At 39.8% G+C, this 18,422-nt stretch overlaps 1 protein-coding gene across 5 annotated transcripts in view; it reads right to left on the minus strand.

Moving 5' to 3' along the window:
* Positions 1 to 925: 925 nt before the first annotated feature.
* The window catches only part of LOC129361393 (phospholipid-transporting ATPase IH-like), a 32,941-nt gene continuing 15,444 nt past the window's right edge, over positions 926 to 18,422 (minus strand). Inside the window, exons 7-30 of one of the 5 annotated variants that reach the window (XM_055032216.1) lie at positions 17,886 to 17,989; positions 17,729 to 17,779; positions 17,456 to 17,520; positions 17,284 to 17,365; positions 17,024 to 17,174; positions 16,726 to 16,923; positions 16,459 to 16,632; positions 16,147 to 16,313; positions 14,943 to 15,014; positions 14,060 to 14,133; positions 13,835 to 13,938; positions 12,504 to 12,685; positions 11,857 to 12,090; positions 11,586 to 11,763; positions 11,386 to 11,488; positions 10,549 to 10,694; positions 10,164 to 10,223; positions 9,102 to 9,229; positions 8,871 to 9,006; positions 8,399 to 8,422; positions 7,521 to 7,586; positions 7,024 to 7,127; positions 6,745 to 6,910; positions 926 to 2,890 (exon numbers count right to left, since the gene is read on the minus strand). In XM_055032216.1, the coding sequence (XP_054888191.1) occupies positions 2,618 to 2,890; positions 6,745 to 6,910; positions 7,024 to 7,127; positions 7,521 to 7,586; positions 8,399 to 8,422; positions 8,871 to 9,006; positions 9,102 to 9,229; positions 10,164 to 10,223; positions 10,549 to 10,694; positions 11,386 to 11,488; positions 11,586 to 11,763; positions 11,857 to 12,090; positions 12,504 to 12,685; positions 13,835 to 13,938; positions 14,060 to 14,133; positions 14,943 to 15,014; positions 16,147 to 16,313; positions 16,459 to 16,632; positions 16,726 to 16,923; positions 17,024 to 17,174; positions 17,284 to 17,365; positions 17,456 to 17,520; positions 17,729 to 17,779; positions 17,886 to 17,989 (3,042 nt within the window). In that variant the 3' untranslated portion in view covers positions 926 to 2,617. Of the gene's footprint in view, positions 2,891 to 6,029; positions 6,147 to 6,744; positions 6,911 to 7,023; positions 7,128 to 7,520; positions 7,587 to 8,398; positions 8,423 to 8,870; positions 9,007 to 9,101; positions 9,230 to 10,163; positions 10,224 to 10,548; positions 10,695 to 11,385; positions 11,489 to 11,585; positions 12,091 to 12,503; positions 12,686 to 13,834; positions 13,939 to 14,059; positions 14,134 to 14,942; positions 15,015 to 16,146; positions 16,314 to 16,458; positions 16,633 to 16,725; positions 16,924 to 17,023; positions 17,175 to 17,283; positions 17,366 to 17,455; positions 17,521 to 17,728; positions 17,780 to 17,885; positions 17,990 to 18,422 lie in introns of all 5 variants that reach the window. The other 4 variants (XM_055032219.1, XM_055032217.1, XM_055032218.1 and 1 more) reach the window with 4 other exon arrangements.

Here is an 18,422-nt window from a genome sequence, read left to right on the forward strand (position 1 = left end):
CATTTGGTCACTTCTTTTTTTTTTTCTTTAATTCTCACCCCGTACAATCTTAGAAAAATAACGTGAGGAAGTGTGAACTACAAACTCCAGTTGACAGGCAATAGACCTTGCTGTTTTCTTTAGAGTAAAACTGATCCATTGTAAAACAAAGTGCAGTGTGTCGGACTATAGGTAACTCTAACAAAACCGTATAATTTAAATTTAACTCTCACTTTGGTTACAAACGTCAACACGCACGCTAACAGTTAAAATATAGTCTTCTCTCTGAGATACAAAACTAGCGAAGAAAATATGAACACTGGACAACACAAGAATGACAAGATGAAAATCAGAAGACTCAAATATTAAAAAATAAATAACCTTTACAGCATTGCTGTATTGGGGCTGGTGCACAGTATGTAGAAGTATGGCAACAACACAGTGACCACCACAAAAAACGTGAAGGTTTGATCCAGGGTGGCTCTTGAAAACAGCTGAAAACTGAGAGGGTGAACCTAAACTTTCCATTAATGCAATAAATCATCTGTGCCCCAGTAGAAAAATACTGAACACCTGTTATCAAATCTATACAAGTTGGCAGATGGTGATGTGTATGAAAATAAACTGTATAAACATATAAAAAATGCTTCAGAATGTCACAATCAAGACTTCCAGAGTCAATACATTTCTATGTTAGCAGACTAGATAGGCTTTGGACGAAGAGGTCTTCGGAAATGCTTTCAGAAATGTGGAAAAGTGGTTCATCCATTATGAGCTACAATCTTCAGATACAGGACATGATGGACAAATCAGTTCGACATTCTTATTGATTTTGATTGTGACGTCGCCTTTTCAAGTCTCCCACCTTTTCCCGACAAACTGTATCTACCTTCTTTAGACTATATATATATATATATATATATATATATATATATATATATATATATAGCAAAATCTTTGTCATTTACATCCATACATATAACACTGACATCAATAGTTTTAGAGAGCATTACAGAAAAGAAAAACAAAAACGTAGGAGTTGATGCAACACAGAGACAACCCCTAGTAACACACCTACCTAATATTAGCATTCTGACATTAGCATTTTCATGACACATATCGTGGCAGCAAATACACAAGCACATTGCAACAGCGAGGGATAGCAACATTCATAAATCAGTACCCCATCTTTTCCAGACTAGTACCTCAAGCGGCCACACGGTGGCAGCAGAGGGCATGCTCGCTGATCAGGAAGGAAACAAAAATAACTTGATATGTTTTGTGATGACCATGTCTGCAACAAGCCGTGATAACACAGAAGAGTAGCACAGCATGCAGAGACAATTCAACATGCTACGCTGACAGATAAATGAGACAAAGGTTGACACAATTAGGAGGGTAGAAAGAAGACAGGGGGATAACAGACGCTGTAACAGACATGTAATCCCTGTGAATATCCTTGTACTTTCATAAGTGTGTTTTATTTGACCGACTGAAAATGGTGTCCATGAATTAAGGCAGGGTGGCTAAAATACTGCACTTTCCTCTAAGGTCGCTCCAGCTCTCCTTTACAGTGCCTTTCAAAAACATTCATAACCCTTAAACTTTGTCATAATACTCCGTCAGAATGCAACTGCAGACTGCAACGTCTTATTGGAATCTCGTGTGGCAGACCAACACAAAGTGGCGAATAAGAGGAAGGGAACTTATACATGGTTTTTAATAAATAAACATAATAAAAGTATGGAGTGGATATTTGTTCGCTGTTCACCTTTTATGTAATAACAGCTACAAACCTCTTCAGTTTTCCATTTAACAGAATCTCACTCCTAAGCTGTGGACCTCTGCAGCTCCTCCTTTGGAGGAGCTGCAGAGGAACCTCTTTGATGCTTTTCCTGATTAATGCTCTCTCCTTAGTTTATTTCCTACTTTGTGTTGCTTTGTCACACGAAGCCCTCCAAACTTAAAGTTTGTGGCTGCAACAAGACAGAACGTGAAAAAGTCTAAGAGGTTTGAATAGTTTTGTAAGGCACTGCAAATCTAATGAACATGTGTGAGTCTGTGTAAGGCTTTGTAAAACAACAATTCCTTTTCACGCCTTGCTCCTTTAGCTCCCACTTCTGCTGCGTACCTGTAAGGCAAAGGTGTAAAGGTGTGTGTCACGTACAAACATACAAAAAAACAGGCAATTACATGCGTACTTATAGAGCACATGCATACGCACGCATACCTAAAGGGCTGAGCAAGACTGCTTCCGCCTTACTTGGCCAGACCACAGAGTGTCCATGAACAACAATTTTTTTAAACAAAGATTTACAAAATAAAATAGAAAATGACATAAAAGTGAAGGAAGAGCAATGACGAGAGTAAAAATGGGGATGAGTTCACAAAAAAATAGCAAAAAACAAACAAGGCTCCCTTTGAGTTCTCCGACTGTTCTGACTGGGAGTTTGCCAGGGAACTTTGACAGAAAGAGTCAGGGCACTGCAATGACAATGGTGGTCCACTCAGGTGGACCCCAGAAAATGCACATAATGAACATGGAGCGTCCATGATTTTGAGGGGTGTTCAATAAATTCTTTATATTCTTGCAATGGAGAGCTTAACGACGCATCTTCAGATGGAGCTGGCGGTTTTTTCACACAGGGGTCTCCGGTCCTGGAGCGTAGTAAGCAAACCCCGCCCCTGACAGACGAAGCATGTAGGGGCTAAGAGAGGTCAGGTCGGACCCTCCTCCCTCTGCCAGGTGAGCCAGGAGTTTCTGGGGAAGAGGACTGGAGCTGCGGAGGGACAGCGTTTCTGCAGCACCGAGGTGGAGGAGGGGGGAGTCTGTGCTCCTGCCTTTGTAGGATCGACGAAAGGACAGAGGAGTCACCTCAGCCATGCTGCCAGGCAGCAGCTTCTCGCTGACCTACAGAGACAAGGGAAGTGTTGTCAGGAGACAAACCAAGACTGAACCTGAGAAGAATAAAAACATGCAGAACAGCCAACCAAACTTGTACATGTGGACACACGAACTGAAAATGAGCCCAAATGACAGGCATAAGAGTTTTAATTTGAGATCCTGTGTATTTTTTTTCTTCTGTAATTTATCCATCATCTGGTGATCTTTGGGGAAAATTAACATGAACAGACTGAATGACAAAATCCAGTAATGTCTGAATGAACATTTCTACCGAGAAGTAATGACCTCAGAATATTCCCAATATGAAAAATAATAAATTTACACTTGCAGTACTGGTCTGTAACACTAGATGTCAGGAGATTAAAAAAACATTTGTATATAAAAAAAATATAAATATGAAAACAGAGAAAGACATTAATGGTAACAGTGATTCTTATGATAATCACTAATTCATGGCCATACAAATAGTTCATAGTTCAACTCATCTAATTTTGTCTTTCATCATTTTTGAATACAGTAATACTATTGCAATTCTGTTTCTGTTTTAATTATTTTATTCTCCTGTGTTGATCAAAATTTTAAGTGTTTAAGGTGGAGATGTTTGCCCACGCACAGTAAATCTTAAACTTTACACATAAGAACTTGAAATTTGTTTCTATGACTTTGCACAGCAATAAAAACTGATCATAATCAAGATTCATGCAAATTTTTAACCCTCTCAGGCTCTGATAATATCCGTTCAGATTCCAATTTGAATATGCAGAATGGAAATCTGTTTTTATTTTAGTGTTGTTTCTAGAAAAGAAAAAAGGCGAAAAGACATTAATCACTACAACTATAATATAAGGTGTTAAAAATATTTTTACAAACATGTAAATATCTTATGTATTGCTAGAACTGACATTTACAATTGCTTAATTGAAAGAAATTAATATTTTTTGACAGGCGTACGCCTCGCTCTCGCTCAGCGACCGCTACTGACGGGCACCAGTCTCTCCTCTACGACCCTGCAAGAATAAGTGTTTAGAAAATTGATGGATAATATTTTTACAGCAATTTTTACAAGAGGTTGTTTTGTGTCAAAAGAATTTAGATGAAGGATTTTATTTACAAATGAATTTGCAGAAAATTTTTTAAAAGCAAGGGTCACAGAAGGAACACAAAATGAAGGAACGCCGGGGGGTTAAGTGGCGTGGGCTCAATAAAAATGGAGGAAAGGTGGAATTCCTCATTTGGCTGCAACCCAGATCCGGCTCATTTTCAGCACGCTAGCAGTAGGAGTCTGATTAGCTGTGGAACTGGCACAGCAGACTTAATTGTGGGGTTATCATTCCTGGATAGTGAGTTTGAGAAAAGGAAATTTCTTGAGGAACACATACAAATTGACCTAACACACCGCCTCCATTAAAACAGAAGCAACAGCCAACTACTATTACATGCTTTGTGCTTTTACCATGGTGATCTTAGCCCACAAGCTTTGAGATTTCATACAGTCATATCTCCTAGCATCTTTATGTCCACACTCTCTCTCTGTCAAACGTCATGAAACAGCTCCTTCTCCCTCCCCTACCAGATGGGCCAGGAGTCACACAAATTTCCTGCCCCTCTGCTATCCTTACTTTCTGCTGATAACATGAAATGAGTGATGATATTGCAATCTAGATTTAGTTCACTAGATCTGCACCAATCTTGTGTACTAAATCTAGGAATGTTAGGCTTTTATCTCAGTCAGATCCAAAATATATTCTGACTCAACTTCTTGCTTATTCAACCATTTTAGAGCGAGAACATTTCCACAAAAGTATATGAGAATCCTGAATTGTGAGTCATTTTCTGTTCCTAACTTGCAGAAGCTTCCCATGCATTATTTAACTATCATCAGATTTGACAGCCATATATTAGAGACAAGAATGATCACCAAGGAGTGTTCAGAACAAAGAAGTAGATTACCAGCTTGAAAGTCAATTTAAATCTATAAAAAACACAAAATGTAGAGAATCCTTCTTACATTTTCACACAGTCTTAGTAGATATTTTTAAAAGTCAGATTTCCATTTAAATAATTGGTAATTGAAATAGTGTGACTCAATGAACAAATTAATAAATCAGTTGCTAAAACCTAGATACAATTTGATGCTGGCAACAACTGCCATGTTCTTTACTTTGCTTTTGGAAATCTACACTGACAAACGTTTGGACAGTCCCTCTCCTCTTTGACTTAGAAGCAGTCTGCAATTTCATTAAAAATAATCACATAAGAGGAATCAACAGAGTTCAGGAGTCTTATGGTGCCTCGAAACAATGTTCGTAACTTGTGAACTTTCCTAAATCCTGTCACGATTTGTTGATGGGACCTCATGTGATGAACACATAATCATAAAAGACCAGTAAGAAATAATGAATGGTTTTCAAAAGTGACCCTCAACCCCATTTCAATACTTTGTAGAATCACCTTTTGCTGCAATTACAGCACAAACTGTTTTGCAGTTTGTTTCTTCTAGATTAATATATCTAAACATTAACGTTTTTAAACAGTACATGGTTGATTCACTTATTTTGGTGGGCATCGATGATCCATAGGTCCAGTTTAAAATCCTGACCTGCAATGATTAAGCGGTCAAAAAGCCAGTAAACGGTTTTATTTGATTTTTGAATGAGCTTGGGTTACTGGCAGTTTCTGCACTGCCAATCGAAAAAACAAAGCAATCTGTTGGCTTGACTGTTTTTCTCTTTTAAAATGTGGATTTTAATCTTTTAAGTAATTGAGAAATTAATAATGTTAGGATATAATCAAGTTCTGTACTTGCAAGACATTTCAAAACCTCATCAGAAGAATGTTAAAAATACATGAAAAACAAGAATACAACAAAAAAAACAGATCACAAATCCAAAAATGTAGGTTATGAAAATATGAATTGATAATATCTTACCAATTTTGGCTATTTAGTCAATGCATCACAGATTTATGAAACATAATATGATGGGACAAAAAAAGAACAGCGCGTAGAAGAGAAATGGCAGAAAACAGGCTACACCTCAGAAGTTGTGTCGTCATCTATGGCCGATTAGCATGGCGTAGAGACAAGCAGTTTGACACTGGACCATGCCAGCATGCACACTCAAATGAGGGCTTAAAAGAAAGTCACCTCCTCTTCCTGTTCCTCTCTCTCGTCTCTCTGGGCCAATCAGAAACTCATTCTGCTGGAGGACTGAGAAAGCATGAAGATGGTGGACGGCTCCACAGTAAGGCACGGGCGGGTGGACTGTGGTCACCATGAAAGAGCGGGACAGTGCAGTGTCACAACCACAAGGAGAAGAGGGAAAAGAAAGGATGACGAAAAGGTGAGAAGAAGGGATGGCAGGAGATAGGAAAATGCAGAGCAGGGTGAAGGAGAAGTGAAAGGAGCAACAGGGAATGTGTCGATACGGATGACGGGGATCCATAAAGTGAAGTGAGAAGGGGAAGAAGAAGAAAAAGAGCACAGCAGGAAGAAATCAGTCAGACCTTTCACTCATTTTTTCCCCTTCCATTTCATGGTAAATCTTGCTTCAAAAGGAGGGTAAAGCTAAACTACTGGGAAGAGGAAGTCAGAGTAAATCCAGCTGGTGCTCAAAGCTATGAAACACATTAACAGTCTTCCTGGATTATTAATAAAGAGGAGGAGATTTACAGCTTCTACTGTGATGTTGTAAAATTACTGACTGGTATAAAATAGGATTTAAACGATTTCTATTTGCTACATAAGCAACTAAAGTTGGAAAGAAATTCCATGTGTTAAATTGGTTTAGTAACATATTATTCTCATTATGTAACAGCAGCAGAAGTAACATTTCAAATCTATTTTAAGATGTTTTTTGTACCTGTGCTCGCTCAGTAGCTGTTGGACAAATAGCCCTACAGAGGACTTTCTTGATGACATCCGGCAGCAGGCTGACGGTAATAAGGAGGATGATGCTGAGCCACGCTGGACCACTGGACAACATCTGCATAAACACGTAGTACATCCTCTGGTAGTTCAGGAAGGGCCTGAGCAGCAGCAGGAAATACAGAAATTTATTCTAGAATAAATTTCAGCAGACCGGTCTTTGCAGAATCACTCTGCAAAGACCACATGGATTGTGGCTGAACCGAGGCCTTACCAAATGATGCCGCCCCAGAGAAGAGAGAAAATGACGTAGAAAAGCAGCGAACCCCAGATTACGAAGTGGTTTATCCAAGTCCAGTGACGCGTGTCCAAGGCAAGCTGGACCATAGAGAAAAGAAGCAGTGGAAACACCGAATTAGTCAGTACAGGATAAACTCCTCAGTAAATGTAATATTTTAAATATTTTTCTTGTAATCTTTTAAAGTGATCATATTAATGAATAATTTTAGATCATTTACAGCAATTTACAGAGGTTGTTCAATTATACTCTTTCCAGCTAATTATTGATTTTGTAAATATGAATTCCTCCAGCTATTTCCTAAACCTTTATTGTTCCCTTTATAGTTCATGTTTTGGAGGTCTTCTAACAGGAAGACTCTGTTCTGTGTATTGAGAAGACTCATGCAATAGGAATGATCTAACACAACTGAGAGTGTTATGCTATAAAACCAGCAGGACGTTTTTCTGATTTCATTTTGCTCACTCACACACCTTGAGCGTTACGGTGAAAACAAGGACAGTAAAGACGAGAGTCCCAAATGTCCAGTTTCCGAACATCTGTAAGAAAAAGATGGAGTCAACAATTAGTGTCCAGGCTAACAATAAAAATAATTACCAAGACAATGACTGTAGACAGCACAAGTGAGGATAAGGAAGAAAGTATAGAACAATCTCATGTTTTATTAACTGTGGAAAAGAGTGTTCATTCAAAAAGATGTTAATTATTATTAGGATAGGATTTTTGTTGAAAAAAAATTAGAAACATTTCCAATTTATTTCACAAAATTCTCATGTTGCTACTTGCTGAAATCCTGGAAAGGTTTAAGCAGACACCAGGAGTTAACAGATGGGATGGGACTATGATCGAGGGGAGGAGAAATAGGGAAATCGAGGCAAAAGAGGACGACTTATATAACTGCAAAAGCTGGTTGTTGGCACCAAAAAAAGCCTGTCTACAATTCCTACGACTTATTTTTAATGGGCAGATAGCATAATATTAATACAAGTACATAGACACACAAGTACACTCAAAAACTAACATGGTAGACAGAAAAGGAAACAAACAGATTTTGGATCTAAATCAGCAGCGAATATTAGGTTCCCTACCGCAGCACAAGACAGGGATAATGTGGAGAAGCTTCTGGGATTTCTACCATGTCAGCAGAGTGGTTAAGATTAGGTACTATGCAGGATTCAGAGCGTTGCAGAAATTTAGAGGGGGAACGTAAGAGCTAGGAATCTACACATCCAAATGGGAATTGCATGGATTAGGTGGAGTGAGGATGAACTGAAAGCATAAACAAGACGACAGGAACTAAAAAGGGGCATGGAAGACAGAGAGAGCTGACAGAGGAGGGAGACAGGCTTACCATCTGTGTGTTGGTGGTCATAAGCTGAAGAAGAAGATGAAGAAGAAGAGGAGGAGAGAGGGAGCAAAATAAAGAGCGAGAAAGCAGAGAAATAGGGAGGGGGAGAAAAGAGAAAAGAATCAGGACAAAGGGTAAAATGAATTTCAGGATGTTTAAACTTAAAAAAACAAAAAACAAAAAAAACAGGACCGAAGGCAATCAAAAACAGTTGACATGATACAAATCAACAATACAGAGAAAGATGCTCTTGTGTTGTCGATATGAATGGAGATCCGATGTTCCGGCGAAAGAAACTTTACTGGTGCTGAGTCATAGAGACAAAACACGACTACAATGTCAAGTCGCTGCACCTAAAAGTGTTTGGTGGAGATGAGTGAGTGTTCATGGAGACTCCACAGTTATCCTCCCCATGACTCGTGTCATGTCTGGTGTTTTTCTCCCTGCCTTTGGCGACACAGATGCAGAAGCTCACCTGGCCATTGCTGGTGAAGGTGGTGTTGTCGAACAGGAAGTAGGCACCAAAGAAGAAGATGACCGCGTCAAACACACCCAGGCACGTCCAGTACAGGAAGACGGGCCAACGGAGGAGGGAGTTCTTTGCGATGTCCCTGAGCCGCACAGAGGGAAAGGGAAAACGTGTTACGGCAGAAATATAGATAAATGGGATACAAGACGCAGCATCATACAAATCAAACGTCATCACCTATACAGAGAGGGTTCCCTCTTCAGTGTGTCGATGGTCACGTGCTGCTCGACCAGGCTGTACAGGAGGATGGGGAGGGAGGTGAAGCTGATGTTGTACAGCGTTAAATATGCCGTGTCGTACAGGGGCTGCAAAGGGACAGAGATGCTTTAGAGACAGGAACTGAAAGAGTGTGCCTGTTAAACAATGCCAGCTGACTTTTATGCATTTATAACCTGAAACTCATGTAAGAAGGAAAAAAAAGAAGATTGTTATGTAATCTTTTCTTTTTCAAATCGTTCCAACTCCAAAGACAAGATGTGTTTTCACACCTTGCTCTCTTACACAATAGCTCTGGGGAAGTATACGACCCCTTTCCCTTCTGTCCTCCAGTTTCATCTCTACCTGCAGGGATGGCTTCCTGGGTTTGATGACCCTCAGCTTCAGCTGCCTCCAAAGACGAGAGGACATTTCCTCTGAGGCTTGACAACTTAAGCTACAAGTGGACTTGATTAAACCAGAGGTCAACCCTTCTACCACAGGAAGCAACGAAATAGCAAACCAAACTTAACTTACTTATTACTTTTTATGGTTATATCACAATCCTTCCAATCCTGGCTCTGACTACACAGCAAAAACACATCTTTACAGAAGTTGCAGTCTGCGCTCCACCAAAGGCTGTTTCTATTAGTTGGGTTTCTTTTTATTAGCTTCCTGTGTGTTTTTAGGATCTTGTGACAATACTGTTGATTCCTATTGCTAAATAAAACTGAAATCAATTAATAATTGACGGGATCCATTATTACTGCCGTAAAAAATACGCTTCTGTGTGAAGTCAACTTTATTCTTATAAATGGAAGAAGTTTTTAAGGTGACAATCACTTTTCACAGATTTCTGGGGAAGTAAATTGGGAAATTAGTTCAAATTTTCCAGGATTTTTATTTCATTAACAAATAAAAATTGTCTTTAGAACTGTAGTGCTGTTGATAAATTGTTAATGAGCTTCAACAGAACATGCTAATAAGTTCAACAGAACCTTCCAATGGGAAAAAGCTTTTTCCTGTACTGCAGAAAGTACATACCTGCTGTGAGAACCCACAGAAGAACTGATACAGGAACTGAGGGAAGATGAAGCACACATTCTGCAACGATTTAAGAGGAGAAGAGACAAAAAAACCCAAATGATAAACCACCAAAAACAAATAAAAAAATCTAAAAATGCAGCTATCTACACATTCCTGTTTATGGTGAGATTATGCCCCTTACTGAGTGGGCTGTTAAAAAAGCAATTATGCCATATGGGAAAAAGTTGAGTCAGTTGGCAGAGCGCCGCATGCTGTGGAAGCCACCCACACACATCGTTGCGCCCGTGAATCCAGGAGAGTGTTGCACAATACTGGAGTCCTAAATCCAGTCATCTGTGTTTTGGCTCAGTTTTTTCAGTTCAAACAAGCATTCGTCCCTTACCTTGTAAAAGAAGTACTGAACAAGCTCAGCGATTCGGATATAGTAGTAGTGGCCGTGGACCAGAAGCATCTTCTTCAGGTGTTTAAATTTTGGGATGGCATAATCACTGTTTCTGGCTGCCTGTCGGCCTTCTTTACCCATGATGCCTAGGGGAAACAAACAGTTTACTCACAATCTGGAATGTAAGCTCAGAAATAGAAAATCAGGGTTCTTACTGGGATCATACATTATTTGGTGATAATAGTACAATTGTTAAATAGTGCAACTTATATAATTAGTGATAAATCCACATTTCCTCCCTCCATCATAATGCTTCTAGCCCCCTTTCTGTAAGCATCTTGAGCACAGTAGGTGTGGGTGTCTACTACAGATACATCATCCAGCAGGATGAAAATAGCACTGGCATGGAATAGATGAACTCCTAACACACTGACTAGAATAGCCATAAAAATAATGCACTCCAAACAGTCCTTAGTAGTGTTAATAGTCTGTTAATAGAGCAATGAGAAAACATTAAGTGAAAATTATTTGTTTTTCAATGACAAATTTTTGTCAAAGCTCCCTATAAAGTGATTGCAGATGGTTAGATTTCCAATTTGGGATGGATAGATGGATACGTATTTGGACAGGTAAACAGATAAATGGATCCATGATTGGATAGATGGATGAATAGTAAAACTGACAGGCTGAAGAAATGGGTCCACCTATAGACAATAGACTGTTGGGTTGACAGCAGGATGTACGAACAAACTATATTTTCTCAGATATCACCAGGATTGCCTATAAAAACATCTCGTGATGGAGAGCATTATTATTTAAGGTAGTAACTGCACTCACCAATGCCAACATGTGCTTCTAAGATCATGCTGACATCGTTGGCTCCATCTCCAACAGCGAGTGTTATAGGATGTTCCTTGGAGGATTTAATTAGCTTCACAATCTGTCAGAGAAATGTTTTAAGCCAGGTGAACGAGTTATTTAGACATATATGGAGAACAATTGAATAAAAAGAGAGGAAGAAAGAAAGTCTATGCCACCTGAGCTTTCTGCAGCGGTGCCATGCGACAGCAGAGAACAGCGCTACAGTTGCGACAGATTTCAAGAAAGATCTCTCTGTAGTTTCCATGGCCAGACACCTCTTGGCTGGGTTTTAGTACTGCAGAAAGTGTTGCCCCATCGATAATCAGGCCAAAATCAAGGCAGTCCACTGACAACCTGTAATCAGAAATTGAATAATGTTTATCAAGGAGATCTGTCAACACAATAAACTTAACCAGATTTGGAGCAGGGAACAACTGACTTCCATACCCAGATATGGAGCGCTGCCGAAGAACAGTCCTGTTCAGCTCAAACAGAACGTCGTGCAGGCTCTGCTCTTTGGTGCGCTTCTTGGTCAGCTCCAGAATCTGGGTGCTGCGACGGAAAAGCTTGCTGGCATAACATGTGGCGGCGGCCGTCTCCATCTTGTCCCCTGTGAGGACCCAGACTTTGATGCCGGCCTTGTGCAGCGACTCGATGGTGTCCGCAGCTTTCTCCTGCAGCCTGTTCATCAATAAGTCGATAAGTGTTTCAGGGTGCACACGGGTGGGCAGCGCCATCAATCAAAGCTTCAGTTAATCCATTACCAACGGGTGATAAGTTTTCAATGCAAGACCACCTCAACCCTGTCGTTTCACATCAGCAGTTTATCTGTCAGGAAATTAAACTGTCAAGCACTTGATCAATCAGTCAGGGGCGAGGCTGAAGTCTTATTTTGTTGTGCACAAAAATATTCAATTACTGCACAATCCAGAGAAAAACAAAACAAAAGGCACCATTCAAGAATTCATAATGAACCTTTGTTTTTTGCTGCCATGAGTCAGGACAACTGTCTAAATGTACTGTAAAGCTTCATTAATCGCCCCTTCTATCCTCTTGCTAAATCGTTCCCTTCCTCTCTTCCTGCATTGACCAACCTGTCCTCCACTGCTGTAGCACCCAGGAGGACAAAATCCCTCTCAATGACGTCATAGGCCTGAGCCAGCCTCTGCTCCCTGTCCTGCAGGGCCAGCTTGGCTTCAGTCAGGTAATGACACGCTTCCTGGTACTCCGACTCTGACAGCCTTCGGTAGGCGACACACAAAGTCCGCAGCCCCTCCTGGTTTCACAGTGGAGAGAGAGATATGGAGAGGAATGAATAGATTATTGATATTATACATTTTAAGATATGATTGATAGACAAAGCTGAATTTTTAAAGCACATAAGTACTTCTTCTGTAACGACCACACCATCGTGAACAAAGAATGGTGTGGTCGTCGAAAGGGCACTTTTGTCCCTTTCCGCCCACAACGATATATAGCAATTGTTTCCCCACTAAAGAAAGGAACAACATAAGCTCTCTAAAAAGCTTCCTCTCCAAACTCTCCTGCAGGTGGATCTTAGAAATTGGCAAGTGTTTCAAGATGGTCTGCAGGGCCTGATATCTGGGTCACAGAGAAGTAGACCAATAGGAAAAGGTAAATGGAGGTAGAAAGTTAAGAGATGAATCTTGCTTGTGGATGTGCAAGTTTTTAATTAAAACGGCCAGACTTCGGGGTTATGTATCTGCAAGCACTGCATGCTTACTGAGTGAAGCTTTGCAGATGTCTTGTTTTTAAAAAAGCTCAAGCTCAGTCAGAGTGGAAAGAGAATAACTGTAGGAACAAATTCTCGAGTCAGGCCACAGTTCTGAATCAAATTTTGATCTAGATTTTGACTTGAAACGCATAAAATAATTTTAAAATGATTTTAAATTATGAAATTGTAGCCGTTCCACAGCTCTATTAAGTGTTACTGTGGGATGATTTTCGCTAAATTAGAAACTCATTAAGCCTATCAGAATAAGCAATTAATCGATTATTCGCATTAACAAAGTCAAATGAGCTTGATCATTTCCATTTTGATGATTTACATTTATTTATAGTATTTAGTTGTCTTTTACTTTGGATATTATTGAATTTTATGAATTTCTTTTGCAAAATAACAGTTTATTAGTCAGTTTATAATTTGCCTTCATTGCAGAAAATGGTCTCAAAACAACAATATCATCATGTATCGCAAAACTTACTGAAACAATTTACCATCCAGCCCAATTTGTCAGCTCGGCAGGCATAACATTTACCAGTTTTAATTACCACATTAAATGTTAATTTTTCCTCAGATATAGATTTAAGGATTTAATGTGTGACATGAAACATATGGCTAAATGTGTAAATGGACACAATGTACCCTCAAACTCAATCAGCAGATGAAAAAACATTCACTCACTACAGCGTTCTGCTCCACGTGGGCTTTGACTTGCTCCACCTTTCCAGACACTACGCGAGGAAAAATAGATGAGTCTGCACCTTTACAGAACATCAGGTACTCTCCTGAGGACACACACAGAAACAGCGCCAAACACTGTTAGCACACTGCAGGCACTGTCCAGCATCTAATTTTGGATCTATAAAAGGTGCAAGCGACGCTCTGGTGTGTGTGGCAACGTCTCACCTGAGATGGACTTTACTATGACGCTCATTCTCCTCCTGACAGAGTCGAAGTTCAGCACATGGAGCAGTTCAAACCTGAAGGAGGGATAGAGTTGAAGTGTGTTCATCTCCTTTTCTAATTTGTTTTCTTTCAGATTGAGGGCAAATTTCATAAAAAGTTTCTCCTTCCACACGGTTCCTTTTAATAGCAGCTTGGCTAATTTTGCAAAGTAAACACCTCTGAGTACACACTGTACTCCTGGTTCTGACTGCTGGGTTCCACTGAAAAAGCATATTGTTAAAGCCAGAATAGTTATTTTACATGTGATTAGGATTTCAGAGGTGGCTTTTGTTAAATCCCCTTTTATTCATCTGCAACACAAAACGAACATAATGACTTCCTTTAGAAACTGCAAATGTTTCCAATTCAGTTAAAAAAATAGTAAAATAAATACACACACATATAGTGAATTTGACAAAAGCGTGTTGCATTTTAGCAAAAAGAAAACACAGAAAATCAAAGAAGACTTCAGAATTCGAATGCTGAACTTCTTCCTTCTCCCCCCCCCTTTCTTTCCAGCTCCATTAAAAATAGCTCACTATCGACAGGCCGCCGCTGACAGTGATGTACGGCCGTGTTGCTTACACAAACACACGTAATGAATCAAAACAGAAAATTTACAAAAAAACACTCTGGAATTGAACCAAACTAGACAGTTTCACTCATCAGTTTAATAATTTTGATCTGATGAAGCAGGTCTTCTGAGGTTGCAGATTTATTTTAAAAAAAATTTTGTACAACAAGCTGCAAACTAATTCTCTTCAGTCGGATAATATGAACAGGACTCCATCAGTTGGATTAATCCTGTTTTATCTTTTGTGGTGAAACAACTTATTAAACAGACCTTTCGATCTCGTCGTCTTTGTTGAGGATCTCCATATAGTTGTCCTTGAGTCGCAGATAGGTGTAACCCAGCCTGGCAACGACAGCAGAGGGAAAATGATTAATTAGAGGGTGACAGAAAGAGGTCATGTAAATGAACAGTCGCGTCTTTTGGAGGTGGCAAAACTGAAGATGATGTGACGCATGTTGTGTAACTTGAGCTGAGATGTTTGTACAGTACTTGTATAAGGTGAAGGTTACAGTGGAAACCACTTGCATACACTATAAATAAGGCATATATCACATTCTTTGTCACTCTGACATTAAATCAGACGAAGCTTTTCCTGTTTTAGGTTAATTAGGACAACCAACTGTATTTACATTTAGCAAATGCCACACTAATGACAGGGAGCATTTTCTGTTACGTTCTTGAACACATATACACAGAGACTATTTTTTTAAACAATTTGGAAAAATCTACATCGGGGTGTCCAAAGTGAGGCCTGAGGGCCATTTGTGACTCCTGGATTAATTGTGTGTGACCCCAAAATGTACTTCAAGAATGATGCAACTTTGGCAAGTCAAGCACTCATGGTTAATGCAGAGGGAGGCTTTTTATTTTTGATCAGGGTTAAAATTCTTACTGACATAATTTTCCTACAATGGAAAATGTAAAGTATGATATTTGCCTTAAATTCATGGATGCTTTCCTGCAAGAGGGACAGGTGCAAACAATAGATGGCGTCATGAGAAAAGGATACATGAGAAAATATTAAATAACATCTCAAAACATCAACCAGAAAGTTCAAACTTGAGCACAAATGGATTTTCAAAATGGACAATGTCCTTAACCTTCCCAACTAGTTACAGTGATTTACAGATAAGAACAGAGTTAATGCCAGTAAAAAACATCTGTTTCTTCTTGTAGTGTGTATGCGAGGTTGATGTGGAACACAGCTTGTTCAAAAATGGGAGACATGAATAAAATGTGTCAAACATCTAAAGAGTGAAAAGTTCCAGAATTTCAAAAATATGCTTTTAAAGGAAGAATTTATTCCTAGTTTTGCCCAATGCACCCAGGACCTTTCTATTTATTATTCAGAAAAAGCTAATCGCCCAAACTCAATTCTTTCTCGAGAAAAATGTGACTTTGTAATGTTTATGTGATAGCTCACATATTCCCTGAACTTTTGCTGAAGTTCTAAAACTTGTCATCATGATGTTACCTTTTCATTCCTTCCACCAAAGCTACTTCGTCTGGAGATGAGGAAATGTAAAAGGAAGTGGGCCTGCCCTGATGGATGCCTCTTTTGATGCCGTCCACCGTCTCCTCCTCCTTCACCTGCACCGTGTGGCAGAGACACAGCGCCCGGAAAAATAGATCCTCGTACTCCTACACACACAAAATACATTAAACAAAATTTGACAAAACATGTATCCTTTTCCTGCCATTTTGTTTTACTTTCTGTTGGCCTCTCACACAAAATCTCTCCTAGCTACACAGAAGTTTGTATGTTTAACATATAAAACAAACTTACTCTCCTGTACCCTCCAGGTGAGGAGTCGATCATGTCTATACTCGAGGCTGCACTGAGGATCTGACCATTGCAGATGGCATGTGGGATGTAGACATTGCCATCCACGCAGCATTCAATAAACTCCATGTTGTTCTCAGTCAGAGTGCCGGTCTTATCAGTAAACACATACTCCACCTTGAAGGAAGTGAGAGCAACATCATATTTAAATAACAATTGCATTCAGTTAGCTAAGCCATACAGTTTGCTTCAGTGTGTCCAGCCACATGCCTGTCCCAGCTCTTCGTTCAGGTCGGAGGTGTTCACCTGGGCTCCCAGCCCCAGCTCTTCATCAAACATTTCCTCATCCCAAGTAATGAAATATGACCCGAGAAACTTCTGCATCTCTACAGTGACATACATGGACACCGGGATGATGTAGTTAAACAGAACCATGAAGGCCAGGAAGTCTGTAAAGGCTCGGATGACCTGAGAAGTAGAGGACACACGTGATAGGAATGTGGCTTTAGGGAAATTACAACACATAGCTGCTTAAATGTTGCATTCATGCAGAGAGTTAGGGACAGACCACATGGCGCTGGCGCTCGTTCTCAGTCCTGTGGTTGTACCAGGGTTCGTCCCGGTCAGGCGACCATTGCCAGGCGTACTTCAGGACAGTGTTGATCACAGCTTTACTGATCAAGATGCACAAGTACACGATGAGGAAGGCGTTCATCGACCTGCAGAGAGTGATGGAGTGAAGAGGGGTCAGCTGAGCTGCGAAGTAAACCACTCCCCAAAGACACACTCTAAATCAAGCAGTGGGAAGGCCTCCGTCATTAATCTTACTTCTCAACAGCAGAGCGCTTCTGAGATTTAGACTGGTAATTAAGCGCCATCTTGGTCTCCATGCCAGTGTAGACTGCAACAGCTGAGGAGCAGAAATCAAGAGTTTTTTTTCCCCTTGTTTTGTCAAAGTGTTTACAAATTCTTAGCTGCATGCTCAAAATTATTGTAATACCATAAATATGTTGTGTGTTCTTCAGCGTGGCTCCTCTAAGAAGTAAATTCTCAGCTCCTAGTGTTCTGCAAATGTAAAGTAAATTCATTCTTTTTATAAAATTCAGAAGACCCAACTAATTATTAGCATAGCAGTCAATAATAAAGGCAGCATTATGTAGTGCTACTGACAAATTAAAATATTTAAGCAACATTAGACTAAAATAAACAAAAAAAAAAACCACAATATAGATACAATTTTAGATAATAAACTACAGCACAAACAACTGCCCACCTGGACACAGGCTCCTCTTTGTCCTTGTAAATGTTAATGCGTCCCACAAATCTGGAACAAAGCGGGAAAACAAAATTAAATCAAGATGTCCATGGCCATAAGGTTACATCTTGTAAAAGGTCCGTGTACAACGATCCATCTACAGGGATACACTCACTTGTAGAGGTCAGGCTGCGGTTGTTCACATTCAATAGTGGCATGTAATGAATCCACCTCCTGCTCCGTTTTAAAGGCCATGGTATCTGGTACAGCGTAATAGGTCTGAGACAAAAAGGTGGCAGAAGGTGGGGGAGCAGAAAAAGAAGACAGGGAAAAATGTCACCAAGACACCGACTATGAGGTTGGGATTGATTTGGTGTATAACTTGGGCGGTTTCTCTAAGCGGCCTCAACAATAAGCTGGTAAATGTTTTCGAGCAGGAAGACGGTAAGACATGAGTCAGTATCAGGGTTGCCAATAAGTGTGGCTAAACTGTAAACAATAACAAAGTACAGGAGATTTACACTGCCCTAACACTGAATATTGTTTTGCACACTGCTAAAGATCTGTGATATTAGTTATGTTTGTTTTTAATAGTAAGAGGAATACAATTTATGCTATTGCATAACAACCATTGTTCTGTCCGAGCACATATGTGCTGTTGGCTTAAAATTGTTGCTATTTTGCTTCTTCAAAGATGTAGATGATTACCTTC

The sequence above is a fragment of the Poeciliopsis prolifica genome, unplaced genomic scaffold (genome assembly GCF_027474105.1).
Source record: "Poeciliopsis prolifica strain line A6 unplaced genomic scaffold, Auburn_PproV2 SCAFFOLD007, whole genome shotgun sequence".
NCBI classification, from domain to species: Eukaryota; Metazoa; Chordata; class Actinopteri; order Cyprinodontiformes; family Poeciliidae; genus Poeciliopsis; species Poeciliopsis prolifica.